Below are 18845 nucleotides of genomic sequence, written 5' to 3'. Positions count from 1 at the left end.
CAGTGAACTGCACATCACATCAAAAAAATGTCTCCTGGCCTCCTTTCATAGAATTCTGTAAAATGGAACTGTACAAAGATTTCACATTGTTACTTGCAAAATATACAACCTACAGCAAAATACATCCCACAGTAAAAGGTGCCCCAAGACATCCTCTCAATAGAATTCTCTAAAATGAAACTGTACAAAGATATCAGATTGTTACTTGCAAAATATACAACCTACAGTGAAATAAATCCCACAAGGTTTTTTGTTTTATTTTCCCAACAAACATCAGACTTAAATCAATCCAATAAACAACTTGTCTATTTTGCTTTCAGATGCATTTTACACAGGCACCATACTAGTCATCAGGATTTAATTTACCTGAACATGGGTAGACGTATGTGTGTGAGATGGGGATAGATAACAGGAGGAGCATAAATCCAATAACCCCCTCCCCCACCCCGCCCCCATTAACCTATTACCACCACCCCAAAACCAGCAACAAATTCCCATATCCTGCTCATGATTCTTTTTCACAGATATAAAGCCTCCTTAAATTCTTTTCATCTCTGCAGTTGTACAAAGTAAACTATTGTAGCACCTTAAACTCATATTGCACTTGGAACGTAAGACGATATTGATGCTGTTGTTTTTACTTGGCGGTCAGTCATTGAAGATGGTTAAACATTTGTGGTCATGCTCTGTTTGTTACTTCAATTAGAAAATATGAAGTATAACAGATGCAAATACAATGGTTCTTCATAAAAGACCAGAGGTGGTCCAATTTGTTGTTTAACATTCAGGGGTATGATGGGAGACTAGGACAGCCTTTATTCCATGTTATTGTAACAGAGAGGTGTCTGCCCCAGAAATCTAAACATCAACAGGGAAGAGGGCAGCTTGACAGGAGTTAATTCTGCTGTAAAATCAAGTTTTCAAGCTCATCCGCAGAACGGAGTAAAAAGGCTGCTGACTCTCGATATCCTGCAACAAGCTGCCTTACTGCATTTATTTCAGTGGGACTCAGCTGAGCCGGTGGGGTTTTGGAATTGTTAATGTTGGAGGATCCAGAGTGTGATGCAAGTGACTTCTTCACGCTGAGATCTGCTGGGCCTTTGAAAAGAAATGAAATATTACTCCATATTTGGATGCACTTCTAATGTATATCTCTCCTTAATCTCAAGTCACTCTGATTATTTATGCTTTGACAATTCAATAAGTAAAAAGCAATCAGTTTTATATATTTAACATTCCAACTATCCCTTTAGCAAGTTTTGTTACATAATATGCAATACCAGATGACATACTGTAAATCTTTAAACACAACAAGAATAACATTAGATATATATATAGAAACATAGAAAATAGGTGTAGGAGTAGGCCATTCGGCCCTTCGAGCCTGCACCACTATTCAATAAGGCCACATCGTCCGCATGCCAGACATGAGACTCCCAATGCTCGGAGCTCCTTCACGGCAAACGAGCCAAAGGTGGGCAGCGGAAACGCTACAAGGGCACCCTCAAAGCCTCCCTGATAAAGTGCAACATCCCTACTGACATCTGGGAGTCCCTGGCTCAAGACTGCCCTAAGTGGAGGAAGTGCATCCGAGAGGGTGCAGAGCACCTCGAGTCTCAACGCTGAGAGCATGCAGAAATCAAGCGCAGGCAGCGGAAAGAGCGTGCGGCAAACCAGTCCACCCACCCCTCCCCTCAACGACTATCTGTCCCACCTGTGACAGAGTCTGTGGCTCTCGTATTGGACTGTTCAAAGAACTCACTTCAGGAATGGAAGCAAGTCTTCCTCGATCCCGAGGGACTGCCTATGATGATGGCTGATCATACAACTTCAGTACCCCATTCCTGCTTTCTCTCCATACCCTTTGATCCCTTTAGCCGTAAGGGCCACATCTGACTCCCTTTTGAATATATCTAACGAACTGGCCTCAACAACCTTTTGTGGTAGAGAATTCCACAGGTTCACAATTCTCTGAGTGAAGAAGTTTCTCCTCATCTCGGTCCTAAATGGCTTACCCCTTACACATATATCAGATTTCTAGGGGAAGTTCTTTATTCATTTAGAAGATTGCTGGCTCCTCCTGCTTTTGTACAAACCTGACAAAAACAAAATGATTTCTCAGAAATGAGATACTGCGATTGTTGATAACAATTAAGCTTAACATGCTAAGTGTGTCATACAAATAAATTTTGACAAAATTGTTGCATTAAAACCTATGACTTTACATTGGCGCCTGGCACCCTGGTTTGAGCTGCTGAAACAGGATTAGCATGACAAAACGTATTGCATCTCTTTGCTCATTCACTGATTTTAAATCTTCATTTTTTAGCTTAGATCCGCAGCCTTTTGTGCATTTGCATTTGCATTATATATTTTTCAGTAACATACAATTATCAAGAATATGACTAATGCATGGGTATTCAAGAAATTATTTCTTTATATTGAAATAGTTTGAGATATTACTGATAATCAATAACAGATATCCAATAGCACCTACCACTGTTTGTACCATCACTTGGTTGGGAAGGTGGATTTTGCTTCCCACCACCCAGCCCTCCATAACCATGGTAACTATAGCTCGTATTTCCATTGATGTACATCAACTCCTGTGAGCAAGAAACTGCTGGGGCTGTGTAAGTGACCTGGGCAGATTCTCTCGTCCACTGTTTGCCAACTGCAACAGGCTCATCCTGCAAAAGTGCAAAGTATTCTTTTTAATTAGATGTAAAGTTTATTTATGGGGAAAACATATTTATGGTAGTCATGGATACAAAAGCAATGGAAAGCTTTTGTTCAAAATTAAATGTGTCCTAGTGTCAGTAAAAGGTTTGAAGGTACATCCTGTTGTGGTAGTGACAAATATGATACTTTCCCTATGTAGTTGAAAACAATAGCCCGGATTTTGCTCTCAGCGGTGAAGGAACAGCTTCACCTCATGCCCACAGATTTTTGTGGGTTTGTCAGCATTGATTTCCAATAATCCAGTGTCTGTATCCATATGGTGCCCTCTACAGGGAATCTATGGTGGCTCAGAACAGGTCAAGCAACAACGAGGCTCTTCAACCAGTCAAGTTGAAGTATCCTCATTGAGACATGCAGAGTCCAAACCAGGATGTATAAAACAGGAAATATAAATTACATTTAAATGATATAAAGTGAAATAAAGATTGGGAAATACAGATGGGATAAAGGAAGAAAGATAAAAGACGAACAGAAAAAGTAATAAAAAAACAAATTTGATTTAAAAAAAAATATGCAACATTAATTTTCTTCTGAGAGAATGAGACTCCACACATAAAATTAATCTTTCAGAGCCAGAGAGTTTGTTGAGCAGGAATTATCACTTATTATGCCATTAAAAACTCACTTACTCTTAAATGTACCAGCCCTAACTTTTTCAGCTGTCTTTAGTGCATAACTAATGGGTAAGTACCCCAAATTCATGCCATTTCAGTGATTTCAGTGCCGAGTCTATCGGCGAGGACTGCAGAAGCGCACCTTGTGGAGGAGCAGGGTATTTCTGACAGCAACCTCTGGATTTCCGCATTTAACTGCGCATGTGCAGATGGCAGAAGTTGCTGTCAGATTTACCTTGTAATAATGGCGAGAGCTGACAGCCTCGCCATTATTATTACAGTAAAACACAGGCCATTATTTACAAAATGGATAGACAAATAAAGTCAAGTTAACTGTCCTAACGCCAGAGAAAATGATAGAACACACCATGTTTTGTGCTGTATGAATGTTCTCTGCACAGAGCCAAAATACCAACTGATGGCAAGCAGCAAAACATATTTAACCATACAAAGGTTTTTGGACCAAAATCAAAAATATAACAAGGATTATTACTCTGGACATTTCACAAATACAGTGGATTAAAAGAAAACCTTCATTATTTTAATTTCTCTGACCTTTTAATGTTTATTGTGAAAAATTTGTCAGAAGGTAGTTTTGCGATAGCTGTATGTATTCTGAGTAATTTAAACACACATGAGGTTAACATACTGCTGTAAATAAGTCAGATATAGGCTGGGGCTATGACACTCACCTCCCCTTAGTTGCTCAAAGTATGCAGAAATTTCATTTGAGGACGTACAGGGCCCTGTATCTATATCCTTATCAACATAGGCATAGAATTTTCTAAGTTAAGAACAAAAGGCAGCTACAATGCAGATATCTCATACTAAGAACACAAGTGACCTACTTTCCAGTGACTGACTTTTAGGGGCCGAAATTGCCCAACGCCCGAAACGAGGCGCATCTACCGCTTTTTGCCGTTCATTACCGCCGCATCCATTAGCGGGAAATTCAGCAATTTTGTTGGAAAAAAGGAGTGGATCAGTATTGGTGGCGGGAATGGGTTGTTTGCAGCGGTGTAGGTACGGAGTGGCCGATAGGGCCACAAAATTCAACTAGAGTCGATTTACTCCTAACGAGCCAGCTGCTCCCTGGCCTTCTTAAAGGGCAGGGTTTGCAGCTAGACCCTGAGCACTGATTCAGTTGCTTGCGAGGGTATGACGAATCCAGGAGATGCAAGGAGGGCGAGCAGATTCTCTGATGTGGAACTCGAGACCTTGATCGAAGCTATGGGGCGAAGGAGGTGTGTTCTTTACCCCGACACAGGCAGACCAATTCATGCTTTGTTAATGCTTGGAGTGAGGCCGACTGAACGCACCAAGGAGAAACATAGAAACATAGAAATTTACAGCGCCCATTTCGGCCCATCGTGTCCGCGCCGGCCGACAAAGAGCCGCACGGCCCTTGGTCAGCAACTCTAAAGGTTACATATTAACCTATGAACAATGACGGAAAGGCAAAGAGCACCCAGCCCAACCAGTCCACCTCACACAACTGCGACACCCCTTATACTGAAACATTCTACACTCCACCCCAACCGGAGCCATGTGATCTCCTGGGAGAGGCAAAAAGCAGATAAAAATCCAGGCCAATTTAGGGAGAAAAAATCTGGGAAAATTCTTCTCCCATCCATCCAGGCGATCAACACTAGTCCGGGAGATCATGCTGGCCACATTCTTTTCCCTACAGTACTTACCATTATATCTGCTCCGTCCAACAAAAGGTCATCCAGTCTAATCCCAATTACCAGCTCTAGGTCTGTAACCCTGCAGGTTACTGCACTTTAAGTGCCCATCCAACCATCTCTTAAAAGTGGTGAGGGTTTCTGCATCCACCACTCTTCCAGGCAGCAAGTTCCAGATCCCCACAACCCTCTGCGTAAAGAAGACCCCCCTCAAATCCCCTCTAAACCTTCCACCAACCACCTTAAAACTATACCCCCTCATAATAGACCCCTCCACCAATGGAAATAGACCCTTACTATCCACTATATCCAGGCCCCTCAATATTTTCTACACCTCAATGAGGTCTCCTCTCAACCTCCTCTGGTCCAATGAAAACAAACCCAGCCTATCCAACCTGTCCTCATAACTAAGATTCTCCATTCCAGGCAGCATCCTAGTAAATCTCCTCTGCACCCTCTCTAGTGCAATCACGTCCTTCTTATAATACGGCGACCAGAACTGCACGCAGTACTCCAGCTGTGGCCTAACCAAAGTTTTATACAATTTAAGCATAACCTCCCTGCTCTTATATTCTATGCCTTGGCCAATAAAGGCAAGCATTCCGTGTGCCTTCTTAACCACCTTATCCACCTGGCCTGCTACTTTCAGGGATCTGTGGACAAGCACTCCAAGGTCCCTTTGTTCATCTACATTATTAAGTGGCCTACCGCTTAATGTGTATACCTTTTCCTTATTAGCCCTCCCAAAGTGCATCACCTCACACTTCTCTGAATTAAATTCCATTTGCCACTGCTCTATTCACCTGACCAGTAGATTGATATTCTCCTGCAGCCCATGATTTTCTTCTTCATTATCAACCACACAGCCAATTTTAGTGTTGTCTGCAAACTTCTCAATCATACTCCCTATATTCAAATCTAAATCGTTGATATATACCACAAAAAGCAAGGGGCCCAGTACTGAGCCCTGTGGCACCCCTCTGGAAACATCCTTCCAGTCACAAAAATATCCATCAATCATTACCCTTTGCTTCCTACCTCCAAGTCAATTTTGGATCCAACTTGCCACTTTGCCCTTTATCTCATGGGCTTTAACCTTCATGACCAGTCTACCATGTGGGACCTTATCAAAAGCCTTGCTACATATACTACATCGTATGCACTACCCTACTCGACCCTCTTAGTTACTTCCTCAAAAAATTCAATCAGGTTAGTCAAACACGATCTTCCCTTAACAAATCCGTGCTGACTGTCCCTAATTAATCCTTGCCTTTCCAAATAGATTTATCCTGTGTTTCAGGATTTTTTCCAATAATTTTCCCACCACTGAGTTAAAGCTGACAGGTCTGTAATTACTCAGTCTATCCCTTTTTCCCTTCTTAAACAAGGGTATTACATTAGCAGTCCTCCAAACCTCTGGCACCATGCCCAGATCCAAAGAGGATTGGAAAATGATGGTCAAGGCCTCTGTTATTTCCTCCTTTAATTCGCTCAACATTCTTGGATGCATTTCATCCGGGCCTGGGGAGTTATCCACTTTCAAAGCTGCTAAACCCCTTAATACTTCTTCTCTCACTATATTTATTTGATCCAGAGTATCACACTCCTCCTCGATAGCAGTATCTGCATTACCCCTTTCCTTTATGAAAACAGATGCAAAGTATTCGCTAAAAACCCTACCAACATCTTCCGCCTCCACACAAAGATTACCCTCATGGTCTCTAATAGGCCCTACCTTTTCTTTAGTTACCCTCTTACTCTTAATATATTTATAGAATATCTTAGGGTTTTCCTTCATTTTACTGGCCAAGAATTTCTCATGCTCTCTCTTAGCATTCCTAATATCGTTTCGCTGGTTGACACGGCACACTAAATAACGAGCTTGAACAGTGGGCTAGAATCCACAATACTATAGGCTGATGAAAGCAGCATAGATGACTGGCAGACATTGATATTCTATTTTCACTTGTGAGCAATTGAGCAATGTTGCCGTTAAGCTACGCGACAGCACTCTGGATGACCAGCACAGGACAACTCACCGCCTTTTCAATAGAAATAGCCAAGCATACGCAGAAATTTGAATGGGCCGTGCAGCCCGCTAAAGGGGCTGCACACCAAAAAAAATAATGGGAACATTGCTTGTGAGCGGTGTAGAGGCTAGATGGTTGCTCTGAGTGATGGGTCAGCCAATTCACCTAGCTCCAAACCATAAAATGTTATACCACAGTAGGAGGCCATCTGGTCCAGGGCACCTGAAACATTTTGCACTTTTCGGGTGCTCTTTCCCCACACCCTTTAAATTTTTATTTAAAAAAAATGTTTATCCACTTCCCTTTTAAAAGCTATGGTGGATTATGCTTCCACCGCTGTTCCTGGTAGAGCATTTCCATGTCCTATCACCCCTCTGTGTAACTAAAAATCTCCTAAACTTTTTCCTTTTGGTGTTTTGAATTTATGTCCTGTAGTTACAAACTTACTAACCAGTTTTTCCAATATCCACCTTATCAAAACCACTCATAACTTTAAATTCCTCTATTAGATCTCCTCTTAACCTTCTATGTTCTAGTGAAAAGAGTTCCACATTCTCTTCTGTACCCTCTTCATGGTCTTGACATCCTTCCTAAAGTAAGGTGCCTATAACTGTAGACAATATTCTATCTGCAGCCTTACCTATGATTTCTATAGGTCTAGCATTACCTTTTTGTGTCTTCCCAATTATAATTTTGATGTAACTGAAGCCCAAATTCTTTCTGCCTCTCCAAAAGGTTGACCAACTAAAGATCATTTATATATTTATATATATATACACACACAGGTACAATCTCCGAAATTCGGAAACCTCAGGACCGAGGCCATTCTGTTTTTCGGGTTTTTCCAGATTTCGGAACAGAAATCCGACGTCCCGAATCCGAAAACCCCTGTGCCGAGTTTCGAGTATTTCCAGATTTTGGAGACAGGGACAGCGGCTGCAGGGGTGATTCCAAAAAAAATTGTTTTATTATGCTTACCTTGTTTTGGATTACTATTGCTCTGTATTGACTGCATGGGCACCTGGTGAGTCCTCTCCCCAGCGGTACTTAAAAACCGCCGGGGCAAGACTTCTTCGAATTTCCCGGTTTGCTGTTTTTCGCCAAAAACGGCGAAATATCGCCAAAAAACGGGCGCAAGGTAGGCGAATTTTTAGCCCAGCTCTGAAGGGAGCTTTCGAGAGTGGCATGACGAAATAATTCCCTCCCCTCCCACTCTTCCCCTTAAAAGATCAGCCCTTGTTATTGCGCCCTCACTGCTGCCCAACTCATTCAGCATCGAGTGCGGTCGGAATCCCTCAAATGAGTTTGTCTGCAAGTGCTTATGGCTCAAATGGGCCTCCCTTCTCTTCACCTTATAGTAGGGACAGAATGATAATCAGCAACCACTCCCTCCCACCCCCACCCCACCACCCATCCCCTGCTGGAAACACTGAGATCTCTTCGCAACTAATGTTAGTTTATTCATGTGGCAGTCATCGCCTCAGAAATCGATGCAAAAATCCAACCAACGGGACTCAAATTCATTCTTGGAGACACCTTCTGGAGGAACAGCAAGGCGGGAGTGATGGTGGTGTGTGCGTTTGTGTGTGTATGGCGGGGGGGGAGATTATTTACAGAATACTGATCAGAATACTAAATATTCATTTCTGAAATTTTACTATTTTCATTTTATGCCGTTTATATCACTGTTGTAAAAAAAATGTCCAGTTTTCGGAACAGATTTTCTAGATTCCGGACGTCAACTCATGCGATCAGCATGGTGTCCGGTTTTCGGAACATTACGGCTTTTGGAACTCCGGATTTAGAACGCTCAATATATATATATTGAGAAGAGTAATGGTCCAAACTCTGACCCCTGGGAGTCAATACTGTTTACTTCTAGCCAGTCAAAAAAACATCCATTAACGACTATTTTGTTTTCTATCCTTTATCAAACTTTGTAACTACGATACCACGTTCCCTTTAATACTGTGTGCCTTATTTTACCAACATCTTTCCTGTGCAGCAATTAGCAAATGTCTTTTGAAAATCCACATTCATTGCAGTTCCTTTATCAATACATCTCATTATTTCCTCAAGGACTCAACTAAATTTGTCAGACATGACTTGACTTTCACAAATCTGTGCTGGCTCTTCTTAATTAACCCTTTCTAATGATGTGGTTATCCAACATCATGGTCCCTAGAAGTTTACCCATTACTGATTTTAGGCTCACTGGTTTATAGTTACCTACTCAGGCTCAATACCTGTATGAACGATTAACCCAGTGCTTGGATGTCGTTTGCTGGAGTGAATGTGGATTCACTGGCTTCACAGGCACTACAGTGACTTGCACAAAACTATATATTTGATACCAGGTAAGACTCAACATTAGTTCATTTAAAGTAATATTTGCTTTACCAGTATATTTTGTTACCTTCACTTTTGTGTATCTGACACTTTCTTTTCTGCACAATAAAAGAATTGACAGTCTGCAAGATATACCAGAAGTGAGTGAACTCATGTTATTCTGCATTTTAGTGCATCTATAATGTGATTTGTGGGTGAATTTTGTTACTTGTGTGTCATGAACTTTATATGCTGCTACTTATGGTCACCCTAGTTGAGTGAGTTTGAATGGTGGCTAACTGCTCAGCTAGTTGGTGAATTGCTTGGGGTGTGGGAGGCTTGTTATCAATATCTGTGATGAACCTGATAAAGTTGGATCAATGCCAGGAGTGTCCTTTACTGATTTGTGGTTCATTGATTTCAGAGGGCCCTCTCGCATGCAGGGTTAGGTGATGGCACAGAACTGCCACTGTATCTATTTACTCCTCTCAAAACCCCTCAAAATTTTGAAAACTCTATTAAATTTCCCTTTGACCTTCTCTGGAAAGGAGAACAATCCCAGCTTCTCTAATCTCTCCTCATAACTGAAGTCCCTCAGCTCAGGTAATAATAAAAAATACTTATTGCTCTTCACTTGTTGGTTGTGTTTTTTAGTGGGTAGGAGGTGGGTGGACAAAAACAATCCAGTAATGTATTGTTGGGCCTTGTACCATGAAAAAGAGGGCAACAAGCACAATTGCTCACACTCCCAAGTGTCACTGCATACTCTGCATACTGACTTATTTTTATATTTTCCCCATGGCACGTTGGAAGCAGACATGTAGCATAATTGTTTAATGCAGCCCACCTTCACTGCCACAGGCAGAGCAATTTCAAGCCTGGAGGTGGTCTTCTTGCAAGGCGCAACACAGATCCACTATTGCCTCCCTAGTGAACTGTCATTCCGTGAGTCACTGCTTCTCAGACATCCTGGGAATCCATGTCCTGGCCTTTAACAACTTCCTTGGGATACACCCTCCACATCCTCCATCTCTCAAAGAGCCAAAAGCATACCCAATGGAATGGCACTTGTCTGGAGGATCATACCCCTACGCCAGACAAGGTGATTGTGTAGTTTGGGGTGGAGAAATAAAGTTCAGAAATAAACAACCCCAAATCATTGCACCACTTTAAATGAAACAGAAGGACATCAATTTCATAGACTATCATAAGGAAAATAAAATCTGCTAAAATAGGGAAAAAACAATGTCACCAAAGTCAGAATCAAGGTCAAGGCTTATTCAAGCACCTTCAAGTTTTTCTGGTAGCTGTGTGTCAGCAGGCCTGGGCTCCACTCCAACTTTTTATGATGCATTGCAATTTTGTCCTGCCAAAAGCGCAATGCAACAAAATTCCTGGCATTAAAAGGAACCTCCCAACATACCCCAAAATTTAGGTAGTAATGAGGCTTGCAAACAGAGCAATGTAAGCATGTTCTGCACCCATTGCAAGCCCCACAGAAAACCTGGAGCTAGCACACACAGGCACAAGAACACTGTTCCAGTTTTCCTCCCACTTTGTGCCTAGCGCATGCTTGTGTTGCTGGCACAGAACGGGAGCAGAATTCAGCCCCAATGCAACTGGCCCACAGTTTGTGTTTTAATTTAAATACATTCTCTAATGAGATGTTGTATTCCTTTCTCCTCGGCATCCCCTCCATGACTAATCACTAAACCACTGTGCTGCCAGATAAAATCCACATATTTGATTCAACAATTTTTTTTTGTGTTATTTATTCATAGGATGTGGGCATCACTGGCAAGGCCAGTATTTATTGCCTATCCCTAATTGCCCTTGAGAAGATGGTGGTAATCTGCCTTCTTGAACCACTGCAGTTCGTGTGGGGAAGATACTCCCACAGCTGTTAGGTAGGGAGTTCCAAGATTTTGACCCAGTGATGATTAAGGAACGGCGATATATGTCCAAGTCAGGATGGTGTGTGACTTGGAGGGGAACTTGGAGATGATGGTGTTCCCATGCGCTTGCCGCCCTTGTCTTTCTAGATGGTAGAGGTCGTGGGTTTGGGAAATGCTGTCAAAAAAGCCTTGGTGAGTTGCTGCAGTGTATTTTGTAGATGGTACATGCTGCAGCCATGATGCGACGCTGGTCGAGGGAGTGAATTTTTAAGGTGGTGGATGAGGTGCAGATCAAGTGGACTGCTTTGTCCTGGATGGTGTTGAGCTTCTCGAATGTTGTTGGAGCTGCACTTATTCAGGAAAGTGGAGAATATTCCATCACACTCCTGACTTGTGCCTTGTAGGTAGTGGAAAGGCTTTGGGGATTCAGGAAGTGAGTCACTCGCCGCATAATACCCAGCCTCTGACCTGCTCTTTTTTTTAAATTAAATCACAGGATGTGGGCATTGCTAGCATTCATTGCCATCCTTAATTTGATACAACTGAGGGCAGTTAAGAGCCAACCACATTTCTGTGGGTTTGAAGTCACACCTAGGCCAGACCAGGTAAGAACAGCAAATTTCCTTCCGTGAAGGACCTTAGTGAACCAGATGGGTTTTTATGATAATCCGGTAGTCTCATGGTCACCATTACTAGCTTTTTTTTCAGATTTATTTAATTGAATTTGAATTTGAACTCTGGATTATTAGTCCAGGCCTCTGGATTACTAGTTCAGTAACATAACCACTATGCTACCATTCCCTATCTTGTAGACACCGTATTTCTGTGGCAGAGCCAGTTAAATTTCTGGTCAATGATGACCCCAGAATGTTAATGGTGGGGATTCAACAATGGTAATGCCATTGAATGTCAAGGAAAGGTGGTTAGACTGTCTCTTGTTGGAGATAGTCATTGCTGGCACTTGTGTGGTGTAAATGTTACTTGCCACTTATCAGCTCAAGCCTGGATGTTGTTCAGGTCTTTCTACATGTGGGCATGGACTCCTTCATTATCTGAGAAATTGCGAATGGAACTGATAACTGCAATCATCAGCAAACATCCCATTTCTGACCTTATGATGGAGGGAAGATAATTGATGAAGCAGCTGAAGATGATTGGGCCTAGGACCCTAACCTGAGGAACTCCTGCACCAATGCTCTAGGGATGAAATGATTGGCCACCAATAACCACAACCATCTTCCTTTGTGCTAAGTGTGACTCCAGCTACTGAAGAGCTTGCCCCCCGATACCCAATTTTACTTGTGCTTCTTGGCGCCACTCTGATGTCAAGGGCAGTCATTCTCATCTCACCTCTGGAATTCAACTCTTTTGTCCATGTTTGGACCAAGGCTGTAATGAGATCCAGAGCTGAGTGGTCATGGCAGAACCCAAACTGAACATCAGTGAGCAGGTTATTGGTGAGCAAGTGCCGCTTGATAGCACTGTCGATGACATCTTCTATCATTTTGCTGATGATTTGGACTAGGCTGATAGGACGGTAAATGGCCGGATTGACTTTGTCCTGCTTTTTGTGGACAGGACATATTTGGGCAATGTTCCACTTTGTCAGGTAGGTGCCAGTGTTGTAGCTGTACTGGAACAGCTTGGCTAGAGGCGCAGCTAATTCTGGAGTACAGGTCTTCACAGCTCTACAGCCGGGATGTTGTTGGGGCCCATAGCCTATGCTGTATCCAGTGCACTCAGCCATTTCTTGATATCACATGGACTGAAGAGTGGCATCGGTGATGTTGGAGACCTCAGGAGGAGGCCAAGATGGATCATCCACACAACACTTCTGGCTGAAGATGGTTGCAAATGCTTCAGCCTTGCTTAATGCACTTACATGTTGGGCTCCATTATCATTGAGGATGGGACGTTCTTGGAGTCTCCTGCTCCCATTAGTTGCTTAATTGTTCACCACCATTCACAACGGGATGTGGGAGGATTACAGAACGTTGATCTGATCTGTTGGTTTGTGGGATCATTTAGCTCTGTCTATAGCATGCTGCTGTTTAACATGCATGTAGCCCTGCATTGTAGCTTCACCGTGCGGAATGTAAGATGCATGATACAAACTGCATTTTGTACCATCTAGAGTAATTTATTCTGATGTTGATCATAATCAAGCACAGGTTGATACCTTTAAGAATGTTTCAATTAGATGTATCATATAATCAATAATACATAAAGTGTGTAAAGTTGTGGGCTTTGGGATTTCAGTGTGTAATAGTATAACAGCAATAACATAATTGTTACCATTTTGACATTGCTTCACAATAAGAGTTAAGTAAAACCATTGGTTAGAGCCCTGTTTATCATAGTCCTCATGGTCCTAACTATAATTTACTCGAAGTACCACTTTTGGGTCTCAGTCATTTTTGTTTATGGAATTATATGAATAAACATTGTGTCTCTTAATGTTCCAGGTTGGTTTGGCTAGTCAAAGAAAAAAAGACAGACTCCAGCATTTTCCCGACAGATGTTAGGCTAACTGGTCGATCATTTCCTGCTTTTTGTCTGCCTCCTTTTTTAAGTTACATTTGTGGTTTTCCAATCCGCTAGGACCTCCCCAGAATCCAGGGGATTTTGGTAGATTACAACCAATGCATCCACTATCTCTGCAGCCACTTCTTTTAAGACCCTAGGATGCAAGCCATCAGGTCCAGGGGACTTGTCTGCCTTTAGTCCCATTATTTTACCAAATACTACTTCCTTAGTGATAGTGATTGTATTAAGTTCTTCTCTCCCTATAACCCCTTGATTATCTGCTATTGGGATGTTTTTCGTGTCTTCTACTGTGAAAACCGATACAAAATATTTGTTCAATGTCGCTGCCATTTCCCTGTTCTCCCTTATTAATTCCCCAGTCTCATCCTCCAGGGGACCAACATTGACTTTAGCCACTCTTTTCCTTTTTATGTACCTGTAGAAACTCTTACTATCTTCCCTCTCTAGCACTTTTTTAGTCGTTCTTTGCTGGCTTTGAAAAGTTTCCCAATTCTCTGGCCTCCCACTAGTCTTGGCCACATTGTATGCCCTTATTTTCAATTTGATATCATTCCTTATTTCCTTAGTTAGCCATGGATGGTTATCCCTTTTCTTACAGTCTTTCCTTCTCATTGGGATATATTTTTGTTGCGAGCTATGAAATATCTCCTGCTCATCAACCGTTCCATACTTTAATCTATTTTCCCAGTCCATCTTAGCCAACTCTGCCCTCATACCTTTGTAGTCTCCTTTATTTAAGCTGGTTCATTTGTACTGTCAGAGCATGTTTCGATTATTCTTTTTGCTGCTTCATCTTGTCTTCCAAGGAGATCAAGCAGATGGCATCTCAGTGTCCCCTTAAAAGAGATCTGTGTTTTTCCTCTCAGATTCGGAATACCTTAGTAGATTTTACGGAATACATCAATACACTGGTAATTTTTCTGTGTTCTTGTGGAAAATAGCAAAGCTGTATTCTGTGGTAATACTAAAGTGACCATGGAGGAATTGCTTCAGGCTATCGACTCCTTTGAAACTAGTAAGGCTTCTTGACCTCATTTCTTCCTCAGTGAATTTTCCAAATGTTGGCTCTAGAATTGGCTTTCCACCACATTACGAATTCTAACTCAATTCATAGAAACATAGAAACATAGAAAATAGGTGCAGGAGTAGGCCATTCGGCCCTTCTAGCCTGCACCGCCATTCAATGAGTTCATGGCTGAACATTCAACTTCAGTACCCCATTCCTGCTTTCTCGCCATACCCCTTGATCCCCCTAGCAGTAAGGACCTCATCTAACTCCTTTTTGAATATATTTAGTGAATTGGCCTCAACAACTTTCTGTGGTAGAGAATTCCACAGGTTCACCACTCTCTGGGTGAAGAAGTTCCTCCGCATCTCGGTCCTAAATGGCTTACCCCTTATCCTTAGACTGTGACCCCTGGTTCTGGACTTCCCCAACATTGGGAACATTCTTCCTGCATCTAACCTGTCTAACCCCGTCAGAATTTTATATGTTTCTATGAGGTCCCCTCTCATTCTTCTGAACTCCAGTGAATACAAGCCCAGTTGATCCAGTCTTTCTTGATAGGTCAGTCCCGCCATCCCGGGAATCAGTCTGGTGAACCTTCGCTGCACTCCCTCAATAGCAAGAATGTCCTTCCTCAGGTTAGGAGACCAAAACTGTACACAATACTCCAGGTGTGGCCTCACCTGTAGCAACACCTCCCTGCCCCTGTACTCAAATCCCCTTGCTATGAAGGCCAACATGCCATTTGCTTTCTTGACACTTGCTCAATACATCCATTTCCTTTAAAAAATGGCAAAGATCGCCACACATGTTTCCGCAAGATCCATCTCTCTTGTATTGTCTGTCAAATATCGCATGCGCTTCGCATACCTAAACCTGGAACTTGCGGGGACCCCTCAACCGCGTGCGCACTTCGTACGCGCCCGAGGGAGCGCAATTTCAGGCCCATTATATCCAATTTTGCTGATGATACAAAGCTAGTTGGGAATGTAAGTTGTGAGGAGGATGTAAAGGGGATATAGACAGGCTATGTGAGTGGGCAAGAACATGGCAAATGGAATATAATGTGGAGAAATGTGAAGTTATCCACTTTGGTGGGAAAATAGAAAAGCAAAATATTTTTAAAATGGTGAGAGATTCAAAAATGTTGGTGTTCAGAGGGACCTGTGTGTCCTTGTACACGAATCACTGAAAGTTAACATGCAGGTACAGCAAGCAATTAAGAAAGCAAATGTTATGTTGGCCTTTATTACAAGAGAATTTAAGTATAAGAGTATAGACATCTTACTGCAATTATATAGGGCCCTGGTGAGACCGCACCTGGAGTATTGTGTACAGTTTTTGTCTCCTTACCTAAGGAAGGATATACTTGCCATAGAGGGAATGCAACGAAGGTTCACCAGACTGATTCCTAGGATGGGGAGATTGTCCTATGAGGAGAGATTGAGTAGACTAGGCCTATATTCTCCAGAGTTTAGAAGAATAAGAGGTGATCTCATTGAAACATACAAAATTCTTACAGTATTTGATAGGATAGATGCAGGGAGGATGTTTCCCCTGACTGGGAAATCCAGAACCAGGGATCATTGTCTCAGAATAAGGGGTTGGCCATTTAGGACTGAGATGAGGAGAAATTTCTTCACTCAGAAGGTGGTGAATCTTTTGAATTCTCTACCCCAAAGGGCTGTGGAGTCTCAGTCTTTGAGTATATTCATAACAGAGATCGATAGATTTTTGGATATTAAGGGAATCAAGGGATATGGGGACAGTGCAGGAAAGTGGAATTGAGGTCAAAGATCAGCCAGGATCTTATTGAATGGGGGAGCTGGCTTGAGGGGCTGAATAGCCTACTCCTGCTCCTATTTCTTATGTTCTTATTTAATGTATAGACATTCTATATATTAGCTTTCACATCTCTATGTTCTGGGTCTCTGGTTATGAGATCTATTTTAATAAGTGGGAGCCCATAGATTTAGGTCAACCCTTGTTGTTGCTGAGCCCTCTTTGGAACTCCCTCTCCTCCGTGTCTCTGTGCTTCCTTTGAGTCTTCCTCTCCTTAATGCTGAAGCACATTACGATTCAAAATGCTAGAAAATGCACAAAAAATGTGTCAAAAGTCAAAACTTCCTGGGAGGCATGCCCTCAGATTCCCCTACAAATAAATTTTGTACCATCAGTTTATTTCCCCTTTCAGAATGTAAAAAATACACTGATCATTTTTGTACCTATAGTACAACTGGTGAAATACTGAGTATAACTACAGCTAGGATTCATATCCCACTGCATTCCCATTATAACGATCTTTTTTTGTATGCCATACATGAAGTCATTGGGTTTTAGTTTTTAACAGAAAAACACCTGCATAGTGAAAAAAACCAGAAAAGGATGGTAGTATTCAGCAGGTCAGACAGCATCTGTGGAGAAACAGAAAACACAGTGCTGACAAAGGGTGTAAGACCTAAGACTTCTATTTCTTCACAGGTACAGTCTGACTTGATGAGGATTTCCTTTTTTTTGTATTTTTGTTTTCAGCTTTCCAGCAACTGTAGTAAATAATTTTTTTTGTTTAATCTGAATTGTGGAATGTGATCCCAAAATACGAATACAAGTCCTGAAATTCAATTAAATAAAACAGGAATTTAACTTATCCAGTCACTTTGAAGCAGGTCATAGGTTTTTATTCAGGGTTGTTCTTTAGATATAAATTTTGTTTTAGTCGTTATTATTTTTGGGCCCGTGTCAGCTCTTCTGAGTTTGTAGCTGGGCACTTCTAAGCAGATTTGCTTTTACAGGAGATAGAAAAACTGTTTTCTTTTATGCTACTAAGTCTCCATGATCTGTATTTCGCAGTACAGTTTGATTACTTATATAGAAATCTTACTGTAGATATCCAAAAAGAAATGTATTCATCAAAGTGTTTGTTATCATCCAAATTTCATAGACTTGAACAAGTCGGTAATCTAGTGAACGGCAGCGATTAAACTTCATTGATTAATATCAGCTCTGAAACAAATCTAAAGATCACTTACGAAAACTCCTTGAAAACAAGCTAAGCTAAAAATTATTTCCAATTATTAACATTACAAAGTGACAGGGGCCGAAATTGCCCCCTGACTAAAAAGTGGCACACCTACCGTTTTTTTTCTTTTTTCTTCGCCCCAATCCATGGAGCGGAGAGTTGACCGATGTTCAGGGAAACTTTTTTTTCCGGTCGGTGCAGTGTTTGTGGCGACTGCGGGGCGGAAATGCCATTGCAGCGGAGCAGACGTCACTCTGAGTCTTCAGCACCGTGCTGATGACGCCAGCGCGGCACGAATGTGCTGCGTCACGCTGACGCGCCACAACGTCTCGCCCCTTCGGTTAAAGGGGAGGGCTGCTGCGAGCTCTGCATGTAGTTTAGTTAGGCCCAGTGGGCCAAAAATGAGGGTTTTGGCCGGGCCAACGGCCTGACGCCCAAGAAGGGGCTTCCCGCTGAGGAAAGCGGTCAGTGGCACTGGGTGGCAATTTCCTGCGGGGCAATTCCCCAATTTCCCACCGGAGGGGGGGGGGGCGGTGGGTGGAAAGGGGATCACCACCGGCGGGGGGGGGGGGGAGTGTCGGTGCGTGCCTGACGGGGCGGGAACACGGGCAGCGCGGTGACGATCACTGCTGGGAAAATCAGGTCGGGCAATTTATTAAAATGCTGCTGGACTCCATGCTAACTCGACGGAGAGTCCTTACTGACCCATGGTTGCCACGGCTCTTAAAGAAAGAGGCAATTTCAGCCCCATAATATTTTGAGTTTTATCAAACATAAAAAGTTACTTTATATTGCATTGCATAGTATATCTCAATATATATCATTAATTAGAAATGTTTTGTATAAAAATAGATAATTTGATGATCAATTATGGGCACTGCTGGAAATGTTTGCCATTTGATCTGCTCAGCTTCCATTCAAACTGCATCTTTGTGTTTACCTGGCAGGCCACAAAAATGTCAGACCAAATGATAATAAA

General features: G+C 42.2%; 1 protein-coding gene across 3 annotated transcripts in view; it reads right to left on the bottom strand.

The window, feature by feature from the left end:
- Positions 1–498: 498 nt before the first annotated feature.
- LOC139275494 (nucleolar protein 4-like) overlaps positions 499–18845 on the bottom strand; it is a 713059-nt gene continuing 694712 nt past the window's right edge. For all 3 annotated transcript variants that reach the window (XM_070892678.1, XM_070892672.1, XM_070892684.1), the window contains 2 exons: positions 2498–2690; positions 499–1098 (listed from right to left, as the gene is read on the bottom strand). In XM_070892678.1, coding sequence (XP_070748779.1) covers positions 896–1098; positions 2498–2690 — 396 coding nt within the window. In that variant the 3' untranslated portion in view covers positions 499–895. The remainder of the gene's footprint in view (positions 1099–2497; positions 2691–18845) is intronic.

The sequence above is a fragment of the Pristiophorus japonicus genome, chromosome 1 (genome assembly GCF_044704955.1).
Source record: "Pristiophorus japonicus isolate sPriJap1 chromosome 1, sPriJap1.hap1, whole genome shotgun sequence".
Classification (NCBI taxonomy): domain Eukaryota; kingdom Metazoa; phylum Chordata; class Chondrichthyes; family Pristiophoridae; genus Pristiophorus; species Pristiophorus japonicus.
Note: the sequence above shows the minus strand (reverse complement) of the source record. Positions and strands in the feature narration are given on the sequence as shown.